We start from the raw sequence: 27,092 nt of genomic DNA, 5'->3' as shown, positions 1-27,092 counted from the left end.
CCTCAGTTGTGACCTTTCATGACTTTTGAAGCCACCTTGAAAAATTTCAGCCCAGCCGATTAAAGTTTGGCAAAGTTTTATAAACAACTGAAAACGGGGTTGTGTAATATGACATGTTAGGCAATCTTAATAGGTGGCATTGCCAGTTCCACATATAAGGGCAATATTTTGAGGGTTTTTAGAGGAAATATAACTCTTTTTTGATGAATCTGAAAAATGTATAAGAAAATCCCATATTAGAGAAAAACAGAATTATATTGGTGGTCTTTGTCAGGAAGGAAGTAGGCCTCTTCCCAAAAAACTGAGTACCAATCAGTTACATGCTTATAACTCTAATACGTTTGTATAAAGTAGTAGCTCATTGACATTTTTCATTCTGCCTACTTCTTTTCTGATACGTTTGTATTACAGTACGTTTTATTTACTATGAGAATACCGGCACAAAAATATTCAAGATGTCTTAAAGATGCTATTATAACACTTTTTCTCTCTAGTATTTTTAAGTACAGAGCTTCAAGCTTTACAAATATTGCACAGCAAGCAACTTAAAAGTTCTCATTTGGAAAAGAATAACGAAATCTATCAGGAAGTACAAACTCTCTGTGACGCGCTGGGCCTATCAAAGTCATCATCTTCTGACATTCCTCTCTTGTTAAGCAATGTGGAGTCAAAGGTACAGAATTTTTAATCTTTTTAAATATTCTTTTACTATATGACTTAAGTGTGAGACCCAACCTTCTAGTTCATTAAAGTCCTGTCCAACTAGCACAAAGGTATTCTGGTTTTGAAAATAGTTTAACACTCTCTAAACTATATGTAACTGTTTTACACTAACCCATTTCCATTACTATGTTAAATACGTGTGCTGCACTCACAATGAGATGTGCTTTGTACCTGGTGATGTAGACTTTTCAGTCTATAGCTTTGTGGGACAAGGTGAAGTAGTGTACTAATTTTCCTGATACGCAATGCAAGTCATTTTAAGTAGTAAAGGGGGAAAGTTTTTATGTTAGGTGCACATAACTGGTTGTGCAAAATTTATTTGAATAAGTAGTGATCCAAATATGTATGTATGTGTGTTTATGCGAAGATGATCATATCAAACCTCCACTTTTATTTCTTGGTTTGAAAATATTTACAAGTACTTACTTCGTGAATGCCATTCTGTGAATTGTGGAATTGCCTGAAAGAGCCTGACTAACCTAAGTTAGCCACTTCACCAAACAACTTAAGGAAAACCGTTTGAGACTTTACCCCACCAAGTTCTAACTTGTTTGATTCTAAATTGACTTCTGTGCTGTAGAATATAGAATAGGCTTTAGTTTCTTATATCATTTTTAAAAAATAATTTAAAATGATTAAGTGTTAAAAGGAACACCAGTATGCATTTCCATCCCTCAGAGTCCTCTCCACTCTTGAGTGTTGTTTGGCTTTCGGTGAGTTCCTTCTGGGGTCCCAGGTCCTTTCCCTGATCAGGAAAAGAAGCTTGAGATGGGAAAATGGGGTCCAGGAGAATCTCCTCTCACTACTGCAACAACCTCCCTTTACCTTGTTCAGAACCAGTGGTTTAAAGGTTCTCCCTCTTCAAAGAACCTTTGTTACCTAGAGTCTGTATTTAAAAAAAAGAAAAGGAAGTTCTAACACCATGTTTTTCCCCTCCCTCTGAGCATTGTCTACAATGCTCCAAGCACTCTGCTCTCCCAAGACCATTGCCTCCCCTGGATGCGTTGCTGGGTGGGATCTGAGTTACTACAGAGAGTTCTTTCTTGGGTGTCTGGCTGGTGAGTCTTGCCCACATGCTCAGGGTTTAGCTGATTGCCATATTTGGGGTCGTTAAGGAATTTTCCTCCAGGGCAGATTGACAGAGGCCCTGGGGGGTTTTCGCCTTCCTCTGAAGCGTGGGGCACGGGTCACTTGCTGGATGATTCTGTGCACCTTGAAGTCTTTAAAAAAAAACATGATTTGAGGACTTCAATAGTTCAGACATACGTTAGGGGTTTGTTACAGGAGTGGGTGGGTTAGATTCTGTGGCCTGCATTGTGCAGGAGGTCAGACTAGACTATCATAATGGTCCCTTCTGACCTTAAAGTCTATGATTCTTTGTTCCTTCTTTTCTGCTGTGGATTTTCAACTGATCAACCCCTTCTCCTCTAGAGCAGTGGTTCTCAAAGCCGGTCCGCCGCTTGTTCAGGGAAAGCCCCTGGCGGGCTGGACCGGTTTGTTTACCTGCCGTGTCCGCAGGTTCGGCCGATCGCGGCTCCCAGTGGCCACAGTTCGCCGCTCCAGGCCAATGGGGGATGCGGGAAGGGCGGCCAGCACGTCCCTTGGCCCACACCGCTTCCTGCGGCCCCCATTGGCCTGGAGCGGCGAACTGCAGCCACTGGGAACCGCAATCGCCTGAACCTGTGGATGCGGCAGGTAAACAAACCAGTCTGGTCCGCCAGGGGCTTTCCCTGAAGAAGCAGCGGATCGGCTTTGAGAACCACTGCTCTCTAGACAACCTGGGTAGAACTGGCTTTCCCCTAGACTGCAGACATCCCATTGTTTTAAAGTGCTCCCATTTGAAGGGAAGGCTATTCAGTTTTAATGACTCTCTTGTTCCTGAGCCCTGAGATATGTGACACTAGCACAGGTAACAAATGACTTGTTCAGTGATAGAGCAATTTCATAGAATCAACCCAAATTCACAGATTTCACATAGACGCATTTCCCAGACTGTCATGATTGTCTTATTGTAAAATGGGAATTATTATTTCAGAAGGATGTATGCTTTTATTTCGGCTGCCAGTATTGGTCTCAAATGCTGCAAATGCAAAAGATATTGTATTAGTATGGTGAGACTGGTAACGCCTTGCATTTTAAATCCCTGAATCCCACAAATCAAAGTATTCTTTCAGCCATGTAACTTTTCTATTGTTTTCAAGGACGTGGCTGTACAACAGGCTAGATTACATAAGTAAATCAAGATATTGACCCATTTTTCAAAATCTTTGCGAATAACAGACACAGTAGCCTAATTAGGCTTACTTGTAGGGCTGTCAAGTGATTGAAAACATTAATTGCAATTAATCGCACTGTTAATAATAGAATACCATTTATTTAAATATTTTTGGATGTTTTCCATATTTTCAAATATATTGATTTCAATTACAACACAGAATACAAAGTGTACAGTGCTCACTTTATATTTTATTACAAATGTTTGCATTGTAAAAAAGAAACAAAAGAAATAGTATTTAATTCACCTGATACAAGTACTGCAGTGCAATCTCTTTATCATTAAAGTTTTACACTGTTTTATTTGTGAATGCAGTTATTTTTTGTACATAATTCTACAAGTCCACTCAGTCCTACTTCTTGTTCAGCCAATCGATCAGACAGACAAGTTTGTTTACATTTGCAGGAGATAATGCTGCCCACTGCTTGTTTACAATGTCACCTGAAAGTGAGTTTGCATGGCACTGTTGTAGCTGGCATCACAAGATACTTACGTGCCAGATGCACTAAAGATTCATATGTCCCTTCATGCTTCAACCACAATTCCAGAGGACATGCTTCCATACTGATGATGGGTTCTGCTTGATAATGATCCAAAGCAGTACACGCTGATGCATTTTCATCATCTGAGTCAGATGCCACCAGCAGAAGGTTGGTTTTCTTTTTTTGTGGTTTGTCTTCCGTAGTTTCCGCTGCAGTGTGTTGTTCTTTTAAGACTTCTGAAAGCATGTGCTACACCTCATCCCTCTGAGATTTTGGAAGGCGCTTCAGATTCTTAAACCTAGGTGAAGTGCTGTAGCTATCTTTAGAAATCTACATTGGTACCTTCTTTGCATTTTGCCAAATCTGGAGTGAAAGTGTTCTTAAAACGAACATGTGCTGGGTCATCATCTGAGACTACCATAACATGAAATATATGGGGAGTGTGACAGGTTTCAGTCGGTCCTCCAAGCCCATAGGGGACGATGGAGAGCTATGGTCCCACTGGCAGGCCTTAGTCACACCTTTCGGGCACTGGGGAATTAGTGGGAAAGGTGTGCTGGCAGGGGAGCGCCGGCACGAGTCTGCAGCGCGCCCCTCAGGCAGGGGAGCGCTGGTATGGGTTGGTAGCGTGCAGTTTTGCTACCCAAGGCAGGTTGGCCGGGGTAGGGGAACGCAGGCCCACCCAACTCCACTGCGTTCCAGCCCAGAGCTCTGACAGTGGCGGGAGGCGAAGGTCCTGCTGCTTGGTCAGCAGGGGGCCATCCGCGCCCCGCTGACCAAATACACCCACCACACGGTGCAGTTCTGCCCCTGGGCTAGTTCCTACCCAGTCTCTCAAGCGGGTCTCTCCGGTCCCTCCAGCTCGTCCGGGTATTCCGCTGCTGGCAGCTCCAGCTCCTTCTCTGTGTTGGACTGATGCTGGCCTGGGCTACAGCCAGGCCCCTCCAGGTCCTCCGGGTACTCAGTGGCTGGCAGTCCTGGTCGCCACAGGCCTTCCTCCTGGTCAGGTTCCTCCTGGGTTGGCAGCAGGATCATGAGGGAGCAGCCTGTGTCTGTCTCCTTCCCTGGTGCTGCCCTCACTGGGCAAAGGGCCCCGCCCTTTGTACTTCCTGTCCCACCCCTCCCCTTCCGGGGATTGGCGTAAGCTTGATCTGGCCCCGCCCACTCAGGCTGAGAGGGTGGCTCTTTACTGTCTGGTTCGGAGGGAAACCACCCTGGCTCCCTACAGGGAGACATACAATTCTCCCCCAAGGAGTTGAGTCACAAACTTATTTAACACACTTTTTTTTTTTATTTTTAATGAGTGTTGTCAGCTTGAAAGCATGTCCTCTAGAATAGTGGCTGAAGCGTGAAGTGACATATGAATCTTCAGCATATCTGGCACAAAAATGCCTTGCAATGCGGGCTACAAAGGTGTCATGTGTATGCCTGTTCTCACTTTCAGGTGACGTTGTAAATAAGAAGCCGGCAACATTATCTCCTGAAAATGTAAACAAACTTGTTTGTCTTAGCGTTTGGCTGAAAAAGGAGTAGGACTGAGTGGATTTGTAGTCTAAAGTTTTACGTTTTGTTTTTGAGTGCAGTTATGTAACAAAAAAAAATCTACATTTGTAAATTGCACTTTCAGGAGAGAGATTGCCCTATAGTACTTGTATGAGGTGAATTGAAAAATTTATTCTTTAAAAATTTTTACAGTGCAAATATTTGTAATAAATAATATAAAGTGAGCACTGTACACTTTGTATTCTGTGTTGTAATTAAAAGCAGTACATTTGAAAATGTAGAAAAAATCCAAAACTGTTTAATAAATTTCAGTTGGTATTCTGTTGTTGAAAAGTGTGATTTAAACTGATTGATCACGATTAATTTTTTTGAGTTAAACCCGTGAGGTAACTGCAATTAATCGACAGCCCTACTTATTTGCCATCTCTTTTTAATCAACTGTTTTCTCTCCAGTTCTCAAGATCAATAAGATTTATGGGCAAGTAGCCCAGCCAGCAGACCTCTGTAAATTTAAAAAAAACCTCACATACAGTATGTCTACACAGTGATTTAAAAACCCGCGGCTGGCCTGTGCCAGCTGACTCGGGCTTGTGGGGCTTGGCTCGGGGATTGTTTAATTGCAGTGCAAATGTTCAGGTTCGGGCTTATGAGGTGGGAGGGTCCCAGAACCCGAGTCTAAACGTCCACACTGCAATTAAACTGCCCTGTGAGCCTGAGTCAACTGGCATGGACCAGCCATGGTATCTAATTTCAGTGCAGGCATATCCCTAGTGTGATTGCTTAAATCATGTTGTCAAAGTTATAAGAGACAACAAAAGAAATTTTTTCAAGCAAATAATTTTAAACCTACATTTTCAGCTCAGACTGATTACTTTGAATGTTTAGTACACACACAGCTGCTAGTACTAAACATTCCTATGTACTTTTGTGTGCCATGATGAAAACTTATACAACAGCATTAAAAGACCACTTCACTAGAAGTTGATTCAGGTTCACTTAGCATTAACAACTGCACTGCGTCTGCTGGTTTTACTGTAAAATTCAAAGAGGAATCCTAGATTCTAATTTAGCTGAAAAGGCCTTTGAAAAACCCTTTCACACTAGTAATACTCAATTTAGCAATGGGTATTATGTGAAGATAAAATTAATCATCTTCCTAATTGATTATCAAGTGTAATTCTATATGTCCCTTGACTAGTCCCTGTCATGTTTTTTCAGCAGATCAATATAAGCACTTTTAAAATTTACATTTGGTCTATATGCTAAAAAATATATAAAATGGAGCAGTATTTAATGTCAAATAAACATTATTTCATAATTCTGCCATAAAAGGGAGGTTGTCTGAGGTGGCTAGGCAAGAGCATGCAGGATAAGCAATTTCATCTTGTAGTTAGGCAGGCTGCTACAAGCCCTGTAGTCTGAACTGAAATTTGTGTGTGTACACGTATACATTTTTATTTATATATATATATATATATATATATATATATATAAAAAGACACGCACCACGTCTGATATCATCAGTGAAATTGTTATACAATGTAAGACTGATATTCATGAGGAGCTCGGGGGGGGGGGCCTATATTGCTCTAGTTTTGAAACAAAAAAACCCTCTCATTCTGAATGTTGAGGTATAGAATGGGGAAAAATAAGGATCCAGCAAATATTCATCAGACTCTTACAGCTCCCAGGTCTATCATATCTGGCAAACTTGAAGGTTTATTTTTTCCAAAAAGATATCCTTTCATCTGCACGGATGTATAAAAATGTTACTGCTGTAACTTATGGAGAGTTACAACAGATACTAAAACAAACAGAAGATTCCAGTGCAAACTTTTCTTTTATGTGAAAACCATTTCGTACTTCTCTTCCAAAATGCCTGCCAATTCAGCAGTGAATTGATACCAGCTACGCTTGCTTTGGGGTCTTTATAGGTGTCAAAACGAGTGTATTAATCCATTGTGGCATATTCCATGCTGCTATTAAGAATTTAGTGTGCAAATGTTTCTTCACGTACTCATTTTATATTAAAGTTTTCCTTGTCCTAGTGCTTGAGAAATATTGTAGAATCTTTATGCATCTTCGATTTTATACCGCAGGGCTTAATTTTAAATGGCACAGATTCACAATTTATCTTGACATATCAGAAGGAATTCCATATATCTGTAGGGGGAGCAGCATTAGGAAGATAATAGTGATGCCTTTATTTTCTTAGTCTCTTAACAAAAAGCAATTTTTTAGAATTCGTGATTATGCCTTTCTTAGTATTAGTTGCTTGTAATCGTTCACTTGAAATAAATTCTTGGATTTTCAAATGTCTGTTACATTTGACTTAATTTGGTTCCATGTAAAATTGTATTATTAACTTATAATTTCATGTTTGTCATTTGTAATAGAAACTTACACTCTTATCGGTTTTATCCAATTTTCAAATGTGTTTGCTGTATTTCAACATGTCTGCTCTTTCTCTGTCTAGCCTCATCACCATTGTCAGTAGCTGTGGGAGTAGTTCTGAGAATAGTGTTTGATAGACTGCTGCTGCAAAGCCAAAGGGACAGATCACACATTGTATTTTGGTATGGCACATCAGAATGTTGATTGTGTTTTTAATAATGTCTCAGATTATTTTAAAGATAAGTATAAGTATAAAATCCAAACCGCTTTCTTCACTGTGACTATAACATTTATGGTGGAACAAATTTTGGACTTGAAGAGGTTGAAAATATCTCTTCGGATTTACATTTCTTATGGCAAACTGGTGCAGTGGTTACCAAACTATTTAAGACAGTGATACTCAGACCTCAGTGATTCAGGAGCCAAATTAGTAGTCAGCATTACCCAAAAGAACCGCAGTAGTGTGAATTCATTGTTTCATTTACTGTAGTACTATATATTTGTATTTAAACAGTATTGTTAAGGAAAAGTTAGCACATGTGACTCCATTTTGGTTTGGGGCCCACCATTGTCTAAAAGCAAGCACATCATGCACCAGGAGGAGTGATAATTAGATACTGCATCCCTGTGAAAATCCTCCTCCTTGTCTCCAGCCTGCCTTGACTCCCAGTATCTGGTTTTTTGTCGGTCTCTAACTCCCTATCTCCTGGCCTTTGATGTGAGGCCTCCCATCCTGATGATAAAAGTTACTGATGCATGGCTTTAGGACCATACTGTGTAATTAACATACTGGTTTAGCACGAGGAATGCACCAAGCAGGGATAGGTGGTATATAAGAAAAGGGTTTGTTTATTGGTTAAGGTTTCCGATGCACGAGGGCAACATGCTTTGCTAAGAAGTATATAACCTTTGTATAACCTGTATTCAGGGTCCCCTCCTGGCTAGCAGGGGGGCACCACGCTCGAGCGTAATAAACTCAGTGTTTTTTGGGAACTCTGCAGTTGTGGACTTTGTTTATGTGCCTCAGCCTAGATCCGAACTGTGCGTGTCCTCTCAGGTGTAATCCGCAGCAGTTGTGTGCGTGTCCTCTCAGGTGTAATTCATAACAGTATGATGGGAAATATTTAGGTTTTTTTATGTGTAATTCTCATAGTAAAATAGCTGACCAAGTATTTTATCAACTAAAGTTGGTTAATAACATAGTAAAAGCATCCTGATTGGTTAATAACTTAGACTGGTCAATAATTAAATCACACAGTATTTTAATATAATGTGCTGCAAAGAGCCACAGGAGACATATTAAAGAGCCACTTGTGGCTCACGAGCCTCTGTCTAGGTATCATTGATTTAAGACAATGTGAAGAATCAAGTCAGTTTTTAATGCTGCAGTGACCACAATACTAGAATTATTTACTCCTGTTGGTAGGCTGAAAAATTAGTAGGGGCACCTTGAAGTTTGCTTGTCAGGATGTTATCCTACTCTAGACTTGCCTTGGAGGGGTAAACTGAGGAAGAAACATTGACATTTAGTACAAAGGAAGCACAACTTTGGCATAAACACTGATCATCCAGGAGAGTCACAGGAACTTAGTATCCTGTGGTTCATACTTTTCTCACGTGCAAGATTGTGTGAATTTAATAACTGTTTGTAAAGGAACAAAGAAAAAGTGACTAACATCAATATGAAATAATAATATAAAGATTTTAAAATGTCTTCTGTCACCTAAGTGTTGCCTTATATACTGTGGTAATGTGTACAATAGAAAAGATCTAAATCCTTTAAGTAGTAGACAATGAAATGAAACACTAAAGAATGACCGAAAGCTTTTGAAAAAATATTTAAAAGTTGAAAAAAGAGGGAGTTACTTTCCTTTCTTGTGTTTTCATTATTTTTACAAAAGAGTTTTAGTTACATTTTCTGTAGTTTACTTTTTAAATTGAAGCTAGCATGTTGTCTTTAACATGACTAGTTTTCAAAAGCATGTTTATATGGCATTCACTAAACCTACAGTCTAACAATGAATAATGCACTTTAACATAACAACATAGTTATTAAAGAACATGGCAGATGTGTTCTGTTGTTATAGACTATATAACTGAACAGGTCAGAGTAGACGTGCATAAAAGTCAAGCAAAAAAATGTCTTTAAAGACTGACAAATACCACATCAACACAAGCTTCTGGTAAAAGGGGTGAGGAAGGAGAGAATGGATGTAAAATGTTTGATACTAATGGTTTTCATATGATTGTTTTGTAAATGTACGTGTCACTTTACAGATAGTGAAGGGTAAGTCTGCCCTTCGAGGTGGGGCGTGATTCCCAGTTTGAGGAGTCATACTTGTGCTAGCTCTCATCAAGCTAGTGTGCTAAAAATAGAATGTAATGGCAGGATCTAGCCTTTCCTGCATCTAGCCTCTCCTGCTGCTGCAACAGCTACATTCTGTTTTTAGTGTGCTAGCTTGATAAAAGCTAGGGCAAGGATGGCTCCTCGAGTTGAAAATCACACCACAGCTCAAAGTGTAGACATACCTTAAATCAATGTCCCTTTTCTGGAAGAGTTTACAGTGTAATGTAAGATAAATTAATGTTATAGTTCAACTCTTCGGGCCAGATTTTTCAAAGCATCAGAACCCTGATGAGCACATACAAATCTAATACTTTCACGAACAAGGGGTCAGGCAGAAAGAAAAACTATCCTTACCGTCTCTCATAAGATAGTATAGAAAAACCTCAGTGTGTATTAGAAGATGGAACTTTTAAAACTTATCCAAGAGCTACAGGCTTAAAAAAAATAAAAGGAAGAAAGCAGATTTAATGCATGGGATTTTAAATTGGTAGGTACAGGATAGCTGCATATTTTAAATAGATTTTAGTACAATATCCAGAAACTTGGCTGTGTCTTTTTAAACAGTAGAAAAACAGATCAAATGATTCAATGACTAACATTTACTAGAGGATACAAATAATCACAGAATTGCCCTAAAAATGCACAGTGATGACAGTGACTTTGGAAGAATATCTCTTAATTAGTCAAATGTGTGCTCCTGCAACTGTGATTTCTGGAATTATGATGGATCAGTTGTCTTTTAAGACTTTGATCTACTCATATGTTTAAGTACACAACAACCATATGCTGAGGTTGCTTTCATAATGCATGGTTCTAAATTCGCTTTAAAGGGTATGTCTTCACTGTAGAGTTAGCCTAGGCTCTTATCTGGGTATTTCTGCTAACCCCTTTCTGTTCCACATGCAAAATACCTGTGACATGAGTTTATTGGTCCTTTCTATTCAGGCTTTCTGGCTTGTTTGGGACAGTAGGCTAAAGCATGTAAGCTGCTTTCATACAGGCTGGTAACCCATCCAGTTTGCAGTGAGAACACAGACTAAAGCACATGTGTGCTGATAGTTGTCCAGTGCCTGCTCCCAAACTCCCCTGTGTGCCCAGACAGCAAACAAATTTTCCCACAACTCACTGGGAAGTGATCAGAGTGGTTTGGCTTGCAGCAGCACAAAGAACCATGGGATATTCCCCCAAAAGTCCTAGTGACACATCTCACCCGTGAGGACACAGTAACTTACATATGGCTTTGTAGTGTGGCTGCTCGCACCCAGACTCTGTTGATTGTGGTGCTGATGTGGCATACCCAAAATGTTGCTACTTTTTAAATTAATGTTGCTGACTAATAAAGTTGATTCTGGATGAAAGTGTGTATGTATTCTTTTAAACTCACAAAAGTATGGTATAGAAATTAGAGAAATTTTCACAGCTCATCAGTTTAATCTCCCCGCCAATACAAGGTTGTTTCCTCTAGAACATCTTACAGTTTTTGTTCATAAGAAACTAGACAATGGGGCATCTCACTTTGAGAACACTTTTTTTCTGATGTTTAAATTGTCTGTTACTTAGTTTCATTGCGTATGGTGTAGTCTACCTTTGTGTGTTGTCTGTGTTTATGGCTTCTTCCTAATAATTATTTGATATAGAGCCCAGAATTGTAGTCCCCTTGTGTAGTAACCCTATCCCATTGCAAATTCATCTCTGATTTGCTGTTAACTCTCGTTTCTAGGTCTCTTTCAGCATCAGAGCTTTCCAGGTTTTCTTTCCCACATTATGCTTGTTTTAGATTGATATAATATTTTTTCTTTTTCCTGTCGGATGTCTGGGTTTGTATTTTTTCCTAAGTGAATCTCACTTCGATACATTTTGCTCTTCTTTGTGATCTTATTAGAGCATTTAAAATTACATTTCTGTCCCCAACTGTGTGTGTGCGTGCAACTTCTTTTAGTGTCATTTCTAATGATCATTTAATGTGCTTCCTATTCCCTCTTCCCACCGATCCTTGCAGTTCACCAACTCTGCCACCACAAAGGTTGTTACTTTGCTATTTATTAACTTTAGTTAATCCATTTTTCACATCCCATGATAGTATTTATTTAAGCCAATTTGACTTTTGAGGCAGATGTTGTGATATGGTATACAAATAGTTTTACTAAAATCCAGGCACAGTGGCCAGACCCTTGGCTATGGCTAAGGAATGCGCAGCTCATGCTAGCGTGTGAACACATGGCTTTGAAATTCTCCTGATCCTGGTATGGATATACACGAGAGTGGTACCCCTGTTAATTTGGACAAGTCTGAAGTTGGCTGTAAATTATGCAGGCTGCTGATGCCCTCAAGGAGCCAGTATAGCAGATGGGGGATCAGTGGGGCATAAGGAAGCACTGGCCATGTCCTCTTTTCTTATCCACAGTCTTATTGTGAGCAGCACTGGGGAGGGGGTGGCAGAGGAGATTCTAAACTACCAGAGGATCACCTTACACTGTATAGCAGGCCATTTTGTGCTGGAGTCAAAGCAGTAAGTTTTTCCAGACAGTTTTCTATTCATTTCAGTGTGCTATTGGTTAACAGTCTGTAAGGCGAACTCACAGTTTGAAGAAACTTACTTCAGTGCCTTCTATCTGTGTCACTGATGACGTAAGGGAAAACAAACACAAAATACCATGTTTTCCAAAAGAAAAGTGGGGGAAAGGTTCTTGCTCTCCTCGGGCTATATAAACACTCATATATGAGACATACTGAACAGAAATTTTCCTCTTGGTTTTGTTGACACCAAGAAAAATAAAACCATGAATCAGATATTAAAAAAAGGAAAACGGGAAAGAATTAACTCACTTAAAAATATTGCTACTAAAATAGATTTCTTAACGCATTGATGATGCTGTAGATTTTGATTCCTAGTGACAGCCTAAAGCTTCTTAACAATTATTGCAAAGATCCTATAATGTATATAAAATATGGCAGCTCTCAACCCTCTGACAGAAAGGTCTAAGATTGTTGGAGTTTTAGTGGAAAGAGAATTTGGAATTTATCCTTATACCATGTATCTTCTTCAAATGCCTGTGTACATGCAGATAATTTCAGCCCTGAGGAAATGATCTGTTGGTTTGCCTTGGGTCTAGGGTTATAATGGCATCCTTTCTTATACTTCATAGAGTGTAAAATTGCATCAGTTCTAGCTTTATTTTCATTTGTTTATTTGGACAATAATCATCCACAGTTTTGTGTATGTTTTAAAAAAAAAAAAAAAAAAAAAAAGAGGATATTGTCCCTTCTCCAAGCATCCCAAGTTCACATCCTAAATTTGCTATGGACCGTACTGTTCAGATGCGCAGAATCCTGCATAAAGGATCAAACATTTCAATAACTACCCACATAATTTCTACATGACTTTGAGGCCAATTGAAGAACTGCACATGAAGAAGACAGCTGAATGAAGAGCAAGCTTATATCAAGGTGGTATGGAACAGTTTGCTATGATGAAAGGGATGATGCAGCTAGAGCAGTTTTGAGGAAGGTAGAGGAGAGCATAGAGAACATAAGGGAAAATAAGAAACTAAAGGCAGAAGTGTAAGCAGGGGTGGTGCTGGTCAGACCTCTGAAGATAAGTCTGTAGAATTGAATACAGAAGAAAACTAATAATGGGATTAAGAGACAAGTGGCAAGACAAGATCATTAGCTACTACTTTTAATACTAGTGTTTATCTTTAGCTTCATATATGAGCATATATGCTCCCAAAATATTTCACTTCACAATTACTGATGGGTCATTTGGTGCTGGATTTCCTTGTTTCCAGCTGCTACATTGCATTAGATAGCTAAAATACAATAAATATTTCACTCCTTCTAATTTTCACTGTAAGTAACTGCCGAAGTTGTCACAGGGCTATTATGTGATTGTGGGTGGCCCACATAATTGCAGTTGACAGTGGAAGTGATCCATGAGACAGTTAAGATGTGGTCCCTGCTATGAAAATATTTAAGTGCTCCTCTTACAAGGCATGTTAGCAAGCTAAAATATCCTAGTCTAATTTTATATGAAGATAATGAACACTGCATAATAGGACCAATTTTTGGTAAAAACTTGTGCTGAAGTACGTTTGGGAGCATGAGTTGTTTTCTGAGAAGGGTGTGTGTGTTTGTGTGTTTTGTTTCAGATCAAGGACATTCTTTCAAAAGTAAAAAATACCCACATGGGGAAACCACTGCTAACAACACCTTTGAATCCTGATCAGATGGTAAAACCCCTCTCCATTTTACTTCCCTTATTTCATATAATCGGCAAAATTAATGCTGGTGACCTTATTTTCTGGCTTTTCATACTTGTTTTGCAGTTTCTATTTTAAGTAGTGTGATAGTGAATGTTCACAAAAAGAAAAGGAGTACTTGTGGCACCTTAGAGACTAACCAATTTATTTGAGCATGAGCTTTCGTGAGCTACAGCTCACTTCATCGGATGCATACTGTGGAAACTACAGAAGACATTATATACACAGAGACCATGAAACAATACCTATTACTAGCCGGAGAGTGAGTTTGTGTGTGTGGTTTTTGGAGGGGGGCGGGGGGGGGTGAGAAAACCTGGATTTGTGCTGGAAATGGCCCACCTTGATCATCATACACATTTTAAAGAGAGTGGTCACTTTGGATGGGCTATCACCAGCAGGAGAGTGAGTTTGTGTGTGTGTGTGTGGGGGGGGGGGGGCGGAGGGTGAGAGAACCTGGATTTGTGCTGGAAATGGCCCAACTTGATGATCACTTTAGATAAGCTATTACCAGCAGGAGAGCGGGGTGGGAGGAGGTATTGTTTCATGGTCTCTGTGTATATAATGTCTTCTGTAGTTTCCACAGTATGCATCCGATGAAGTGAGCTGTAGCTCACGAAAGCTCATGCTCAAATAAATTGGTTAGTCTCTAAGGTGCCACAAGTACTCCTTTTCTTTTTGCAAATACAGACTAACTCGGCTGTTACTCTGAAACTAGTGAATGTTCAGTGTTAAATTTGATTTAATGGTATAATACCTTTATGACCTCCTGTTGAAATACTTCATACACTAGTTTGTTTATAGATTTAAATTAATGTAACAAAATCATGTAGAAGATATTCACTTACATTGTAGCAGTTGGTCACAGCCTAATTTTTGTTAAGTGGTTTTTCATGATGGTCAACTGTTGACAGACATTTTTGTTGGTGAGGCAGGTTAGCTTGTGGGGCCTTGTGTATTTTAATGGAATCAAATATTTGTCCTGTTTATTGCAATGCCGTAGGAAAGATTGGAAAAAATCAATGATGCCCTCTGCAGTGAATATGAATGTCGTCGTCGGATGTTAATGAAGCGGCTTGATGTGACCGTACAATCTTTTGGATGGTCTGATAGAGCAAAGGTAAACATGCTTTATTGTTTGCTTCCTGTAGGTGGTGGTAGTTTGTTACAATTCTCTAAGCTGTCTTACCGAAGACATCTCATTACAACTAACTTTTCTGAGCACTACTTGTAACATACATTCCCTGCATGTTGTGAAGAGAGAAGGATTTGACTAGACAGTCAAATCCACCAATCCTTGTGATCCACATAGATTTCAGTGTTGTTCTTCACTTGAAGATGTCAGTCTCCCTTTGTTTTTGTTTTTCCCTTGTGCTATTGTAGGAAAAAGCTTCAAAGTCTTCCTCATATCGAGAGAGAGAGACACACCCACCCACTCCTCAAGGAGAGCTACAGAATCCTTGGGATCGTTCTAAAGAACCTACTAACTGTGAATGCTGCCAGTTAATGAACCCCAAGCTTCTGAACCTAGCACAAGGCCATATTCAAATAGCCATTTGTGTCTCCTCTGCTAGTTTCAATTCAAACTTTATCAAGATGAATAGTAGCTTGTATCAGAAAAATTCACAGTTATCAGTAATGGTTCAGTGAGCCATAAAGGTGGTATCTGCCTCATGGGGAAGCTTCCAAATCACTACTATAGGGTATGCCTGCTGGTGTCAGAGTTTTTCCAAAAGACTTAAGAAAAAGATAGTCGCTGTGGAACAAACCATTTATGCATCAGTAACTAACGGTCCCACCATCCTAATGGCTGAGTATGTTTTCAGATTATGTCTAGGCATTTCTATGGTGCTCACGGTCTTACTCTCTTTTTTTTTTTCAAGTATTCATATATTATTAATCCTCCCAGCATCTCTGAGAGGTAGAAAAGTATTATCAGGGGTGCAGAGAGATTTTTGGGGAGGCCGAAGCAAAATCTGAAACAGTCCCCCCCACCTTTTAAAAAAACCAACCAAACAAAAAAACATAGATTCCATGACCATAAGGGACCATTGGGAGGTATCTACTTTGACCTCCTGCAAAACACTGGTCATAGACCTTCCCCAAAATAATTCCTGCAGCATACTTTTAGACAAACATCCAATCTTGATTTTAAAAATTATCAGTGATGGAGAATCCACCACAACTCTTGGTAAATTGTTTCAGTGGTTATAAATGTACACCTTATTTCCATCAGAATTTGTCTAGCTCCAACTTCCAGCGATAGGATCATGTTAAACCTTTTCTCTCCTATACTGAAGAGCTCATTATTAAATATTTGTTCCCCATATATATACTTACACTTTAATCAAGTCACTTTTAACCTTCTCTTTGTTAAGCTAAATAGTCACTATAAGGCATATTTTTTAATACTTTAATCATTCTCGTGGCTTTTCTCTGAACCCTCTCCAGTTTATCAACATCTTCTTGAATTGTGAGCACCAGAACGGGACACAGTATTCCAGCGTGAAACATAGAGGCAGAATAATCCTCTCTACTCAAGACTCCTGTGTTTATGAATCCCTGGATCGCATTAGCTTTTTTGACCACTGTGTCACAGTGGAAGCTTGTGTTCAGCTGAGTCCATCCTGACTCCCAAATCTTTTTCAGAGTCACTGCTTTCCAGGAGAGAGTCCTTCATCCTATAAGTATTTGGTACATTCTTTGTTCCTAGGTGTATATATTTACATTTAACTATATTAAAATGTATATTGTTTGCCTTCACCTAGTCTACCAAACAGACCAGATCACTCTGAATCAGTGACCTGTCCTCTTAAATTATTTACCACTCCCCCAATTTTTATGTCATCTGCCAACTTTATTGGTGGTGATTTCGTGCTTTCTTCCGGGTCATTGGTAAAAAAGTTAAATAGCATAGGTTCAGGAACCGATCCTGCGGGACTCCACTGGAACACAACTGCTCAATGATAAGACTAAGATTTTGTCATGGTTATTTTTAGTGAAATTCACAGACAGGTCACAGGCTTTGTGAATTTTTTTTTTTTATTGCCCATGACCTATCTGTGACTTTACTAAAAATAATGGGGGGGCAGGGCTAAATGGGGGGAGGGATAGCTCAGTGGTTTGAGCACTGGCCTGCTAACCCCAGGGTTGTGAATTCAATCCTTGCGGGGGCCATTTAGGGATTTGGGGCAAAACGGGGGATTGGTCCTGCTTTGAACAGGGGGTTGGACTAGATGACCTCCTGAGGTCCCTTCCAGCCCTGATATTCTATGATAGCTTTCTAGTTTTTTAATCAAAATGTTTTGTGGTACCAAGTCAAATGCCTTAGAGAAGTCTGAGTACATTACATCAAAACTGTTAACTTTATTAACCAAACTTGTAATCTCATCCAAAAAAGATATCAGGTTATTTTGACAGGATCTTTTTTCCACAAATGCATGCTGATTGGTATTAATTATATTACCCTCCTTTAATTCTTTATTAATCGAGCAAATATCAGCTGCTCCATTCTGATTTTGCCTAAGATTGATGTCAGGCTGACAGGCCTATAATTATCTGGGTCATCCCATTTACCCTTTTTAACAATTGGCATAACTTCACCTTTCTTATAATCTTCTGGAATTTCCTCACTGCTTCAAGACTTATTACAAAAAATCAACATTAAATATCCAACAAGCTCCTGAGCCAGCTCTTTTTAAACTCTTGGATGCAAGGTATCTGGACCAGATAATTTAAAAATGTTTAACTTTAGTTTCTGTTTAACATCCTCCAGAGATACCAGTAATATGGAATAGTGTTATCGCCAAATGAGGAAACAATACTATCTGCTTTTCTCCCAGATTTATTGAACATTTCTGCCTTTTCTGCAATATTATCCATAATTCTACTGTTTCCATCTAGTAATGGACCTATATCTTTGTCAAGATTCTTTTTATTTCTAATATATTTTAAAAATTTCCTTATTGTCCTTAACACTGCTGGCCTTAGATTTATCTGTGTACATTTGTTTCCCTTATCAATTTTCCTCAATTCCTAACTTCAGCTTTATATTCATTATTGTTAACTTCTCCTTTCCTCCATTTGTTTTTTCACTTACTCTCTAAACCTGGTCAGTTTTTTGACCAGTAGGCCGCCTTCCTGGATATCAGTTACTCAGAAACAGGCAATGCTATTTTTGACATAGAAAGCCCTTTTTCCCCACGTGATCCTTCTAAATAGTTTATAACCATTGATTTTAACATTCCAATTGTGTGAATCATCCCACCAGGTTTCAGTAATACCCAAGTAGATTGAATTTATGCTCATAAATGAGTAATACTGATTCCTCTTGTTTGTTATCCACAGTTTTAGCGTTGGTGGATGGGCAATTCAAGAACTATTTCTTTTCATGTCCCTTGGTTCCCTGATGAATTATGATCTCAACATCTTGATTTTTGTGTGGAGTGTTCCTAAATTCTCTCTTTTTAAAAAAAAAAAATCTGCCTTTATTGCTGAGGAGAGGCACTTCTGTAGGTTTTGGAGAACAAGGTTACCTTGAAGCTGTGGCTTCTGTCCTGTTGGTCTGGGCCCAGCTCTCTGTTTCAGGTTGTGCAACCTGGTGCCAGGTTGTAATGCTGCATGCTCAAATTTACCCAGCTGCCTCTCCTGAGTGGCACTGCAACTCTTTAGGCCAGGCTGCAATGCCACTCAGTTTGAGGAAGAGGGCAGGGAAATGAGGCCCAGGGCAAATTGTGCCTTTTCCTCCCTCGTCCCTCCCCCCAGCAGCTCTGGTTATTTTGCAAATTAGGAAGCTGAGACACAGTGAGGTTGTGATTTGACCAGTAGACATACAGAAGCACTGGGAATAGCGCACAGACATCCTAACTCCCAGTTCTGTGCATGAACCGCAAGACTACCTTTCCTCACAAAGGAATACAATAGTTTAGGTCCTGTTCATTTTTAAACCGGTTTAAGGCTTTGCATGTATACTGAAAATAATGGAAAACAACATACAGTTCTGTTTTTAAAAACCTACCTGGTGTTCTCTGTTGTAGCTTTAGTGCAAGTGGAGACAAAACCTCAGTTGCATGACTCTCATTAAATATCAGTGGGAGTGATGCAGCTACATCTTCGTATACAGAGTTGAAAATTTATTCTCAAACATTCAGCTATTGCTTTTTTGTGCACCTCTCACCTCAGCAGCTTGCATGAATGTTGATGCACTGTAGGAGTGGAAAGGAAAAGGGAGTTAACTCATTGTGGTAAGGAGACTACTGCATACATTTCTTTCTTTTCTCCCTCTTCACAAACACATTTTTTTTTTCTTATCTTATGACTGAAGAGCAACTGATACAGTAGAATTCAGAGCAAGGCAACTTTTATTTCGGTGCCTAAATAGAGATGTAAGTACCTAACTTTAGACATCCAAGCTTGAAGATATAGGCCTATATTACGATTTTATACCAAGGATAAAGTAGAGGTTGTTTGTCTTATATGGTTCCACATTGCTCTTTGTGTACAACTATATAAATCTTCACATTTAAATAATTTAAAATAATATTAATAAATAGTATTATTAAAATTGTATTTCATTTATGACCGTAGCTTAAATTGACTTAATTTGAATCGTTTGACTTCTTATTAGTCCCTAGATGTGACATTAAACACTATTTAAATGGTTTTTGTTCAATTATGAAGAAAGTGTACCATTGTTTTATTTAATGAAGTTAAAGTGGTGAGATGAGTCAGCAGCCTGTTCTTAGAAACTCTGGAAATCTCAGTAACTGTATTTTGTTTTTGCAGAAGACCTATTGTAATCTTGCATTAAAGGTTGAAATTACATTACTGGGTAGATTTTTTTCAAAGGGTTGAAGTGTAGCTTCCCTTTTGAGGGTACAATTTTTGCCTGCAAAATTGAATTGAAGTGCAAATCTGAGTACTTATGTCTCTTCATACCTGAACACAGCTACACGGGAGGTAGCAAGAGGCACAAGTACTCAATTTTATAGCTATTGTTAAAATTATGTAAAATGCAGGTATAATATTGGTGGGTGTAGATTGCACCTGAAAAAAACTGCTTTTGGAAAATTTTAAACTTAGCCTTGAGAAATCAATTTTCAGTTGTGTTTAGCTTTTCATAACATGTACATGGAATCTTATAAATATTTAGCTGAGAACAATATATATTTACAAGAGCAGATTTCAGATATGTATGATGTATTCATATGACAGGTGGGCAAACTACGGCCTGCAGGCCACATCCGGCCCACGGGAACCTCCTGCCCAGTCCCTGAGCTCCTGGCCCGGGAGGCTAGCCCCCCGCTGTTCCCCCTCAGCCTCAGCTCACTGCTCTGCCAGCGCAATGCTCTGGGAGGCAGGGCTGCAAGCTCCTGGGGCTGTGCAGCTGCAGAGCCCGGCCTGACCCAGTGCTCTGAGCTGCGTGGTGGCCTGGCTGGCTCCAGCTGGGCAGCATGGCTGTAGTGCCGCCAGCCACCAGCGCTCCCGGCAGCGTGGTAAGGGGGCAGGGAGCGGGGGGGGCATGTTGGATAGAGGGCAGAGGAGTTCGGGAGGGATGGTTGGGGGAAAGGGGTGTGGATAGAGGTCAGGGTGGTCAGGAATGTGAGGAAGGGGGGTTGAATAGGGGCAGGGGTTCCAGGGGGGCAGTCAGGAATGAGAGGAAGGGTTGGATGGGGCGGCAGGGGGCAGTCGGGGCGGGGGGGGGGATCCAGGGGCAGTCAGGGGACAGGGACTGGTGGATGGGGCAGGAGTCCCAGGGGGGCCATTAGGGGGCAAGAAGCAGGGGGGATTGGATAGGGGGCGGGGGTTGGGCCATGCCTGGCTGTTTGTGGAGGCACAGCCTCCCCTAACTGGCCCTCCATAGAATTTTGGAAACCCGATGTGGCCCCAAGGCCAAAAAGTTGGCCCGCCCCTGTCATATGACCTACTGTTTGGTGTTTGTATAGCTTGCAAGATTCTGGGGGTCGGGGCTTTGAGCCAGATGACTCCTTAATTGAGGAACTGAGGTTACAGAAGAAGCTGTGGAGATCCAGATCCTTCTCTCCCTGTTTTCCTTATTACTTTCAGCTCTAGCAGTAGGTGGAAAGGTTCATTCCTTGAAATGTGCAGCTCTTCTTAGAGATACCAAAATCAAGGACTGTCTTCAGAGAGGCATTTTCTCTCCTCCCTACCTTCTGGTGTGGAGTCATGTAGTCTAGGCAGCCTCCTTCACCTGATATTGTCCTGAATGTTATACAGTTGGGAAGGATCTCAGTTAATGCTGGGTGAGATTTAACTTAGTTCTGTTGGATTAGTTGAGAAGTGGGGGGCAGAGCTGCAGAGAACATCCATTTCCCACCCTTTTCACATCAGGCTTGCCCCTTCTCTAACTGTAGATCACTCAGGGAGGAACTGCAGAGAGGAATAGGGAACTATGCAGAGAAGAGACAACTCCTTTATTCTATGTCCCCACCAGCTTTTTGTCCCCTCTCCTCATGCAGGTGGAAGGAACAATTTGACCCTTTGTTTAGCTAATTTTAGCCTTTTGTATGTTATGTGTAAAATCTTACTATCTTTAGGTTCTTCCTCTTTTTCTATAGTAATAGTAAAAACATTAGTTTATTTCCTATAGTTTATAACTTCCCCAAACAGTAACATTTTGGACTGAAATTATCCTTCTGAGTCCAGAGGTGAATTGCCTTTATTCATTTAGATCAGGAGTCGACAAACTACGGCCCGCAGGCCATGTCCAGCCTATCAGGCCTTTTAATCTGGCCCTTGAGCTCCCGCCAGGGAGCAGGGTCAGGGGCTCGCCGCACAGCTCCTGGAAGCAGCAGCATGTCTCCCCTCCAGCTCCTATTCATAGGGGAGCCAGGGGGCTCTGCACACTGATCCTGCCCCAAACAGCTCCCATTGGCTGGAATCGCGGCTAATGAGAGCTGGAGGGGCAGCGCCTGTGGATGGGGAAGCACACAGATCCACATGGCCGGCGCCACGTCACGTCACCGTGTAGGAGCCGTAGGGGGCACGCCGCTGCTTCTGGGAGCTGTGGGGGTGGCGCCTGCAGACGGGGCAGTGCGTAGAGCCACTTGGCCGCACCTCTGCATAGGCGCTGGAGTGGGGACATGCTGCTGCTGCTTCTGGTAAGTGCTGCCCGGAGCCTGCACCACTGAGGTCTCCCGCCCTCCTTCCCCCCCCCCCCACCCCAACTCCCTGCCTCAGCCCTGATCCCCCTCCGAACCCCTTGGTCCCACCTTCCTGCACCCCAAACTCCTCATCCCACCCTAACCCCAGAGCCTGCACCCCCAGCCAGAGCCCTTGGTTCCTTGCTCCCCAGCTCTCTGCCTCATCTCAGAGTCCCCTCCTGTTGTCCAAACCCCTCAGTTCTAGCCCAGGGCACCCTCCTTCACCCCAACCCCTCTTCCTCAGCCCCACCCCAGAGCCCACATCCCCAGCTGGAGCCCTCATCCGCTCCCCTGCCCCAGCCTGGAGTCCACCCCCCCACCCTGAACTCCTCATTTCTGGCCCCACCCCAGAGCCTGCACCCCAAGCTGGAGCCCTCACCCCCTCCTGCACCCCAACCCCCGATTTTGTGAGCATTCGTGGCCCGCCATACAATTTTTATACCCACGTGTGGCCCTCAGGCCAAAAAGTTTGCCCACCCCTGATATTATTGGCCCCTGTGTTTCTGTTTTTTGACCATGGTGTTTTTTGAATTCAGGTTTTCAGTTTCCCACAGTGGGAAAGTCCTACTGTCATTCATTCCTTAACAATATATTACTGCAGGGAACAGTGTGTGTCCAGTGTCAGTGGGCAAATGTCCAGTTGATCTGAAGCTCCCAGTCTCCCAAGGAGCATTTTTTTCTCCCTTTGTTCCCTGTTTTTAAAAGTTCATATTTTCTCTCCTTCTCAGTTTCTTTTCACATTCTGCACAATGTCACTGTAGTTTTGCCCTTCTTGCTGGTATCTGTGCAATACTGATTTTTTTTGGTAATCAATTGACCATATTTTCAAGATGTTATGTTTTCATGTTGCTTATCATTGGGTACATTTAATTCCCTTAAAATAGCAGCCTTATTTCTAAAGTGCTGGACCTTTGGGTACTTTGGAAAATAGAGATTCCATTTGTCTCCAGTGAGAAGGAGAGGTGTTGTCGTGGTGTGATGAATGTGGGAATTCTCAATATTTTTATGAGCTATCTGTATGACTCTGTACCTGTCATGTTGGCATTGCTATCCATTGTGGGGGCAGGGGGAGAATTTATTTTCTCCATACGATGTGGGAGATCAGGGTAGGTATTTGAGACATGTAGCCACTAGGACTTTCTGGGCTGGAGTAACACATTTGAGTGGAAGCCCTACAGAGACGATGGAAACTGCAATGATCAAAACTTAACACCTAGCTGCAGAGGCAGCTGAAGATGAGGACACAGCATGGCTGTGTCCAGAGAACAAAGACAAAAGGTACCAGGCTGAGGGAGCTGCGATTGTTTAGCCTGTAGAAGAGAAGAATGAGGGGGGATTTGATAGCTGCTTTCAACTACCCGAAAGGGGGTTCCAAAGAGGATAGCTCTAGACTGTTCTCAATGGTAGCAGATGACAGAACGAGGAGTAATGGTCTCAAGTTGCAGTGGGGGAGGTTTAGATTGGATATTAGGAAAAACTTTTTCACTAAGAGGGTGGTGAAACACTGGAATACGTTACCTAGGGAGGTGGTAGAATCTCCTTCCTTAGAGGTTTTTAAGGTCAGGCTTGACAAAGCCCTGGCTGGGATGATTTAACTGGGAATTGGTCCTGCTTCGAGCAGGGGGTTGGACTAGATGACCTTCAGGGGTCCCTTCCAACCCTGATATTCTATGATTCTATGAGGTGTCTATGTTAAGAGCTGAGCTATCAGAGATACAGGATAGTCACCTGAAACTAATGGAAATGAAACAAGATGGAGAAGGGAGGCAGAGATGGTTCCTTCAGCAACATGGCTCAAGGGAGCCTTGTCTTGAGCCAGTCTGAACTGTCTTAACCTTCACTTCTCTATGCTAACCTAAGCACTTTTAGATTATGTATACCAGGTGACTAATAAATGGTTACCTTGTTTTTGAAAAGGCTGCCTGCATATACATACTGAGAGCATTGCACCATGAAGGGGTACAGTACAAGCCTCCTGCAGGCTTCCGGCTTGGCTGGATTTGCTGCAAGGAGCCACAGAGAAACAGGGATGGCTAGTATTCAAAGGCCCAGTTTTGGACCCATGGACGCTGTGGGCCTTCCCCTGTAGAACTGTGTGGACCCTTGGGGTTTGACACATTAAAGGGGTCACTCACAAGGGACTGGTTACAGGATGGGGCATGGACTAGACCATGTCAATTTGTGACAGGTAATACTAGGATTCAGCATTAATGAAACATCTGTATTACCATTTTTTTGTGAACAGTAGCTGATTGTTGTGAGCAAGGCCAGGAGACATTTATAAGAGTGACTGGCACTGTTTTTACTAAGGTAGTTTGAATGTCTAAACTTTGTGCTCTGTGTGTAAGTCACCAAACAGCACACGAACAGCCATTGAGCGTTTGAATTTTTATGCATGAAATACTTAGCAACTGAATTATATTTGACTTTATCATTTAGGTTAAAACAGATGACATAGCGAGAATTTATCAGCCCAAGCGTTACGCACTGTCTCCTAAAACAACCATTACGTTTGCTCACCTTCTTGCTGCTCGAGAAGACTTATCAAAGATCATAAGGACAAGTAGTGGATCTACACGAGAAAAGACAGCCTGTGCCATCAATAAGGTATACTTTTCTTTCTCTTGTGGATTCACAGAGCTATTGAAAGTAATGTGGTATAACTGATAATGTGTAATTAATGATATCTTTAGCAAGAATGTTGACTTTTGCTTATCCTCTGTAATACGGTTTTCCTTCTTTTTGCAAACTGCTTGTATTTAGTGCACTTGAAAAGGAAGGGCAGCAGCACTCCCATAAGCATCACTACAGCTCCATTGTCCTAGTTTTTGTTACAAAGTACACTGCACACTCCTTTTGTTGGCCTGTAAAGTACATACACTACACCCCTGCCCCGTACGGGTATAAATAGCAGCAGATGGTGAGGCATTGCTTAGGCAAGTAAAGACTCTCTGGAACTGTGTGGGTATGAACCCTATAGGGCTTTCTACTCACCCTTGCTGTGCTTTCCCTGTCTCCACTGCTATTTTTAGCAGTGTGGTGTCCCACTGCCTCCCTGCTGCAGGATCCTTGCCCTGCTGCAGTGAAAGACTCCAGCAGCAAGGAAAGGCTCTGACAATTCCACACTGATGAGCTTTTCTGCTCTGCCTCCCCCATGCCAGAGCCTTTCACTGTTACATGTAGCTATACACTGCAGTGTGAACATAGCCTGCTTTTCATTGTGGTGCGTAACTACGCATACCCTACATGCGTCCTTAGGAGGTAAGTAGTGTGTGTATATATAGACCTACAGTCACTTTCGCACTGAGATAAAATAATTCTAGATAAGAATTGCAGTGGATGGAAAAAGGAGGATTTAGAATCTCACGCCTCCTACAGTGGTATTCCTTTCTTATGCTTCAGGAGGCAGGACCAAATCTGTCAGTCCCTGGGTATGACAAATGCTTGACTCTCTTCTGGAAAATTTGCCAGTTCACTGCCTCCCAGCAGCAGCAACAACAGATGGTCCACCATCCTGTTTTCTCTGAGCAGGTCACATATGCAACTTGGAGCGAGCCTGAGTATAAGAATGAACTGTCTGCTTCAGGATCTCCTCTCTCAGAGGAGAGATTCCTTTCAGGATAAAGCTAGGAAGCAGAGCTGGTCATCCCTGTGGGTCCTGAATCTCAGTCATATAAATAAAAAAATCTTTCCCTCAACTTCCAGAAGAGAGCTCGGTATACCTCTAATAATTACAAAAGCATGTGGTAATTCCCACTCCAATTTAACTAAACAAGATTAAGAGGCTCTCTAATCTGTCTAAAAAAAATCTTGTGCTGGTACAAAACAAAAAATCAGACTGTCACCCTCCCAATAGTTGATTCAGCCATTGCTAAACTTATGGATTAATTGGACAGCCATTCAAAGGCAACCTTCTACCGAAAGAGCCAGCTAAGCCTCTCCTACTACTGCAGTTAGGCAGGGTTGGCAGGCTCCCTATCAAAGGAGAACCCACTGAACTTAAGGGAGGAAGGACGGTACTGTGATTGAGGCACTAGGTCCCAGGAGATCTGGGTTCAGTTCCTGGGGATCTTGGGCAAATCACTTAATCTCTCTGTGTCTGGGTTTCCCTTCTGTAAAATTGGGGATATACTTCACATTTTTGTTGTAAAGATGACTCCTTTAATATTTATGAATGCTATGATGCTGGGGACCACAGAAGTACCAAGCCTATACCAGAACACCATTATTTCTAGATAAGATGGTACTGTCCTTTTTTTTTCTTTCTGTCACTTTTGAAAGATCTCCTAAATCAAGGATTGGTAGTGCACCTAAACCTATGGATACTCAACAGTGTAGATGCTAAATAGAAACAACTGTTGGGAGAGGGGAAGCAATTAACAGTCTCCTAGCTTTGAGGAAAAAAATAAACAGACTTGGAATATGCTAAAATTTGGTTCAGTTGTGCTTCATGGTGTAGAGAAGAACATGAAGAATCAAAGCATCAAATACATTTCTAATTCTGGAATACTGCTGGGGTAGTCTGGCGATTTAAACTGAAGGCATACGCTTTCTAAAAGCATTCATCAGCATATTGGCGGTGAATAGTTCTAGGAGTCTTCCCCTTATATCAAGTGCTTTTTCACAGCAGTCTCCCTATTTAACCTTCTGGAAATATATAGGGGAGCCCTGTGGAAGTTGAATCTGTAGTTGGACACATTAGTTTTGATTTACTTCTCCATTGAAGGAGCATCACAAGTGGCTATCACTTGAGCAATGGAAGTCTTGGGAACTGGGAGAATTATTGGTGGAGTCACAGTACTGTACCTTCAGTGCTGATAAAGAGGTATTCTTCCTGGAGCCTGGTTTAATTCCAAAAGTTTCACTGTGTCTTTCACAGAGTGGAGATGATTCTTTCCCAATTCTGCACCAAACCAGAACACCCCAAAGAAAGGCAATGATGCATGCTAA

At 41.4% G+C, this 27,092-nt stretch overlaps 1 protein-coding gene across 3 annotated transcripts in view; it reads left to right on the top strand.

The window, feature by feature from the left end:
- The window catches only part of FAM98B (family with sequence similarity 98 member B), a 47,019-nt gene that overhangs the window by 6,215 nt on the left and 13,712 nt on the right, over nucleotides 1-27,092 (top strand). For 2 of the 3 annotated variants that reach the window (XM_073348853.1, XM_073348852.1), the window contains 4 exons: nucleotides 495-673; nucleotides 13,873-13,953; nucleotides 14,984-15,100; nucleotides 24,582-24,749. In XM_073348853.1, the coding sequence (XP_073204954.1) occupies nucleotides 495-673; nucleotides 13,873-13,953; nucleotides 14,984-15,100; nucleotides 24,582-24,749 (545 nt within the window). Of the gene's footprint in view, nucleotides 1-494; nucleotides 674-13,872; nucleotides 13,954-14,983; nucleotides 15,101-15,363; nucleotides 17,081-24,581; nucleotides 24,750-27,092 lie in introns of those variants that run through there. The other variant, XM_073348854.2, reaches the window with a different exon arrangement.

The sequence above is a fragment of the Lepidochelys kempii genome, chromosome 6, assembly GCF_965140285.1.
Source record: "Lepidochelys kempii isolate rLepKem1 chromosome 6, rLepKem1.hap1, whole genome shotgun sequence".
Classification (NCBI taxonomy): Eukaryota; Metazoa; Chordata; order Testudines; family Cheloniidae; genus Lepidochelys; species Lepidochelys kempii.
Note: the sequence above shows the minus strand (reverse complement) of the source record. Positions and strands in the feature narration are given on the sequence as shown.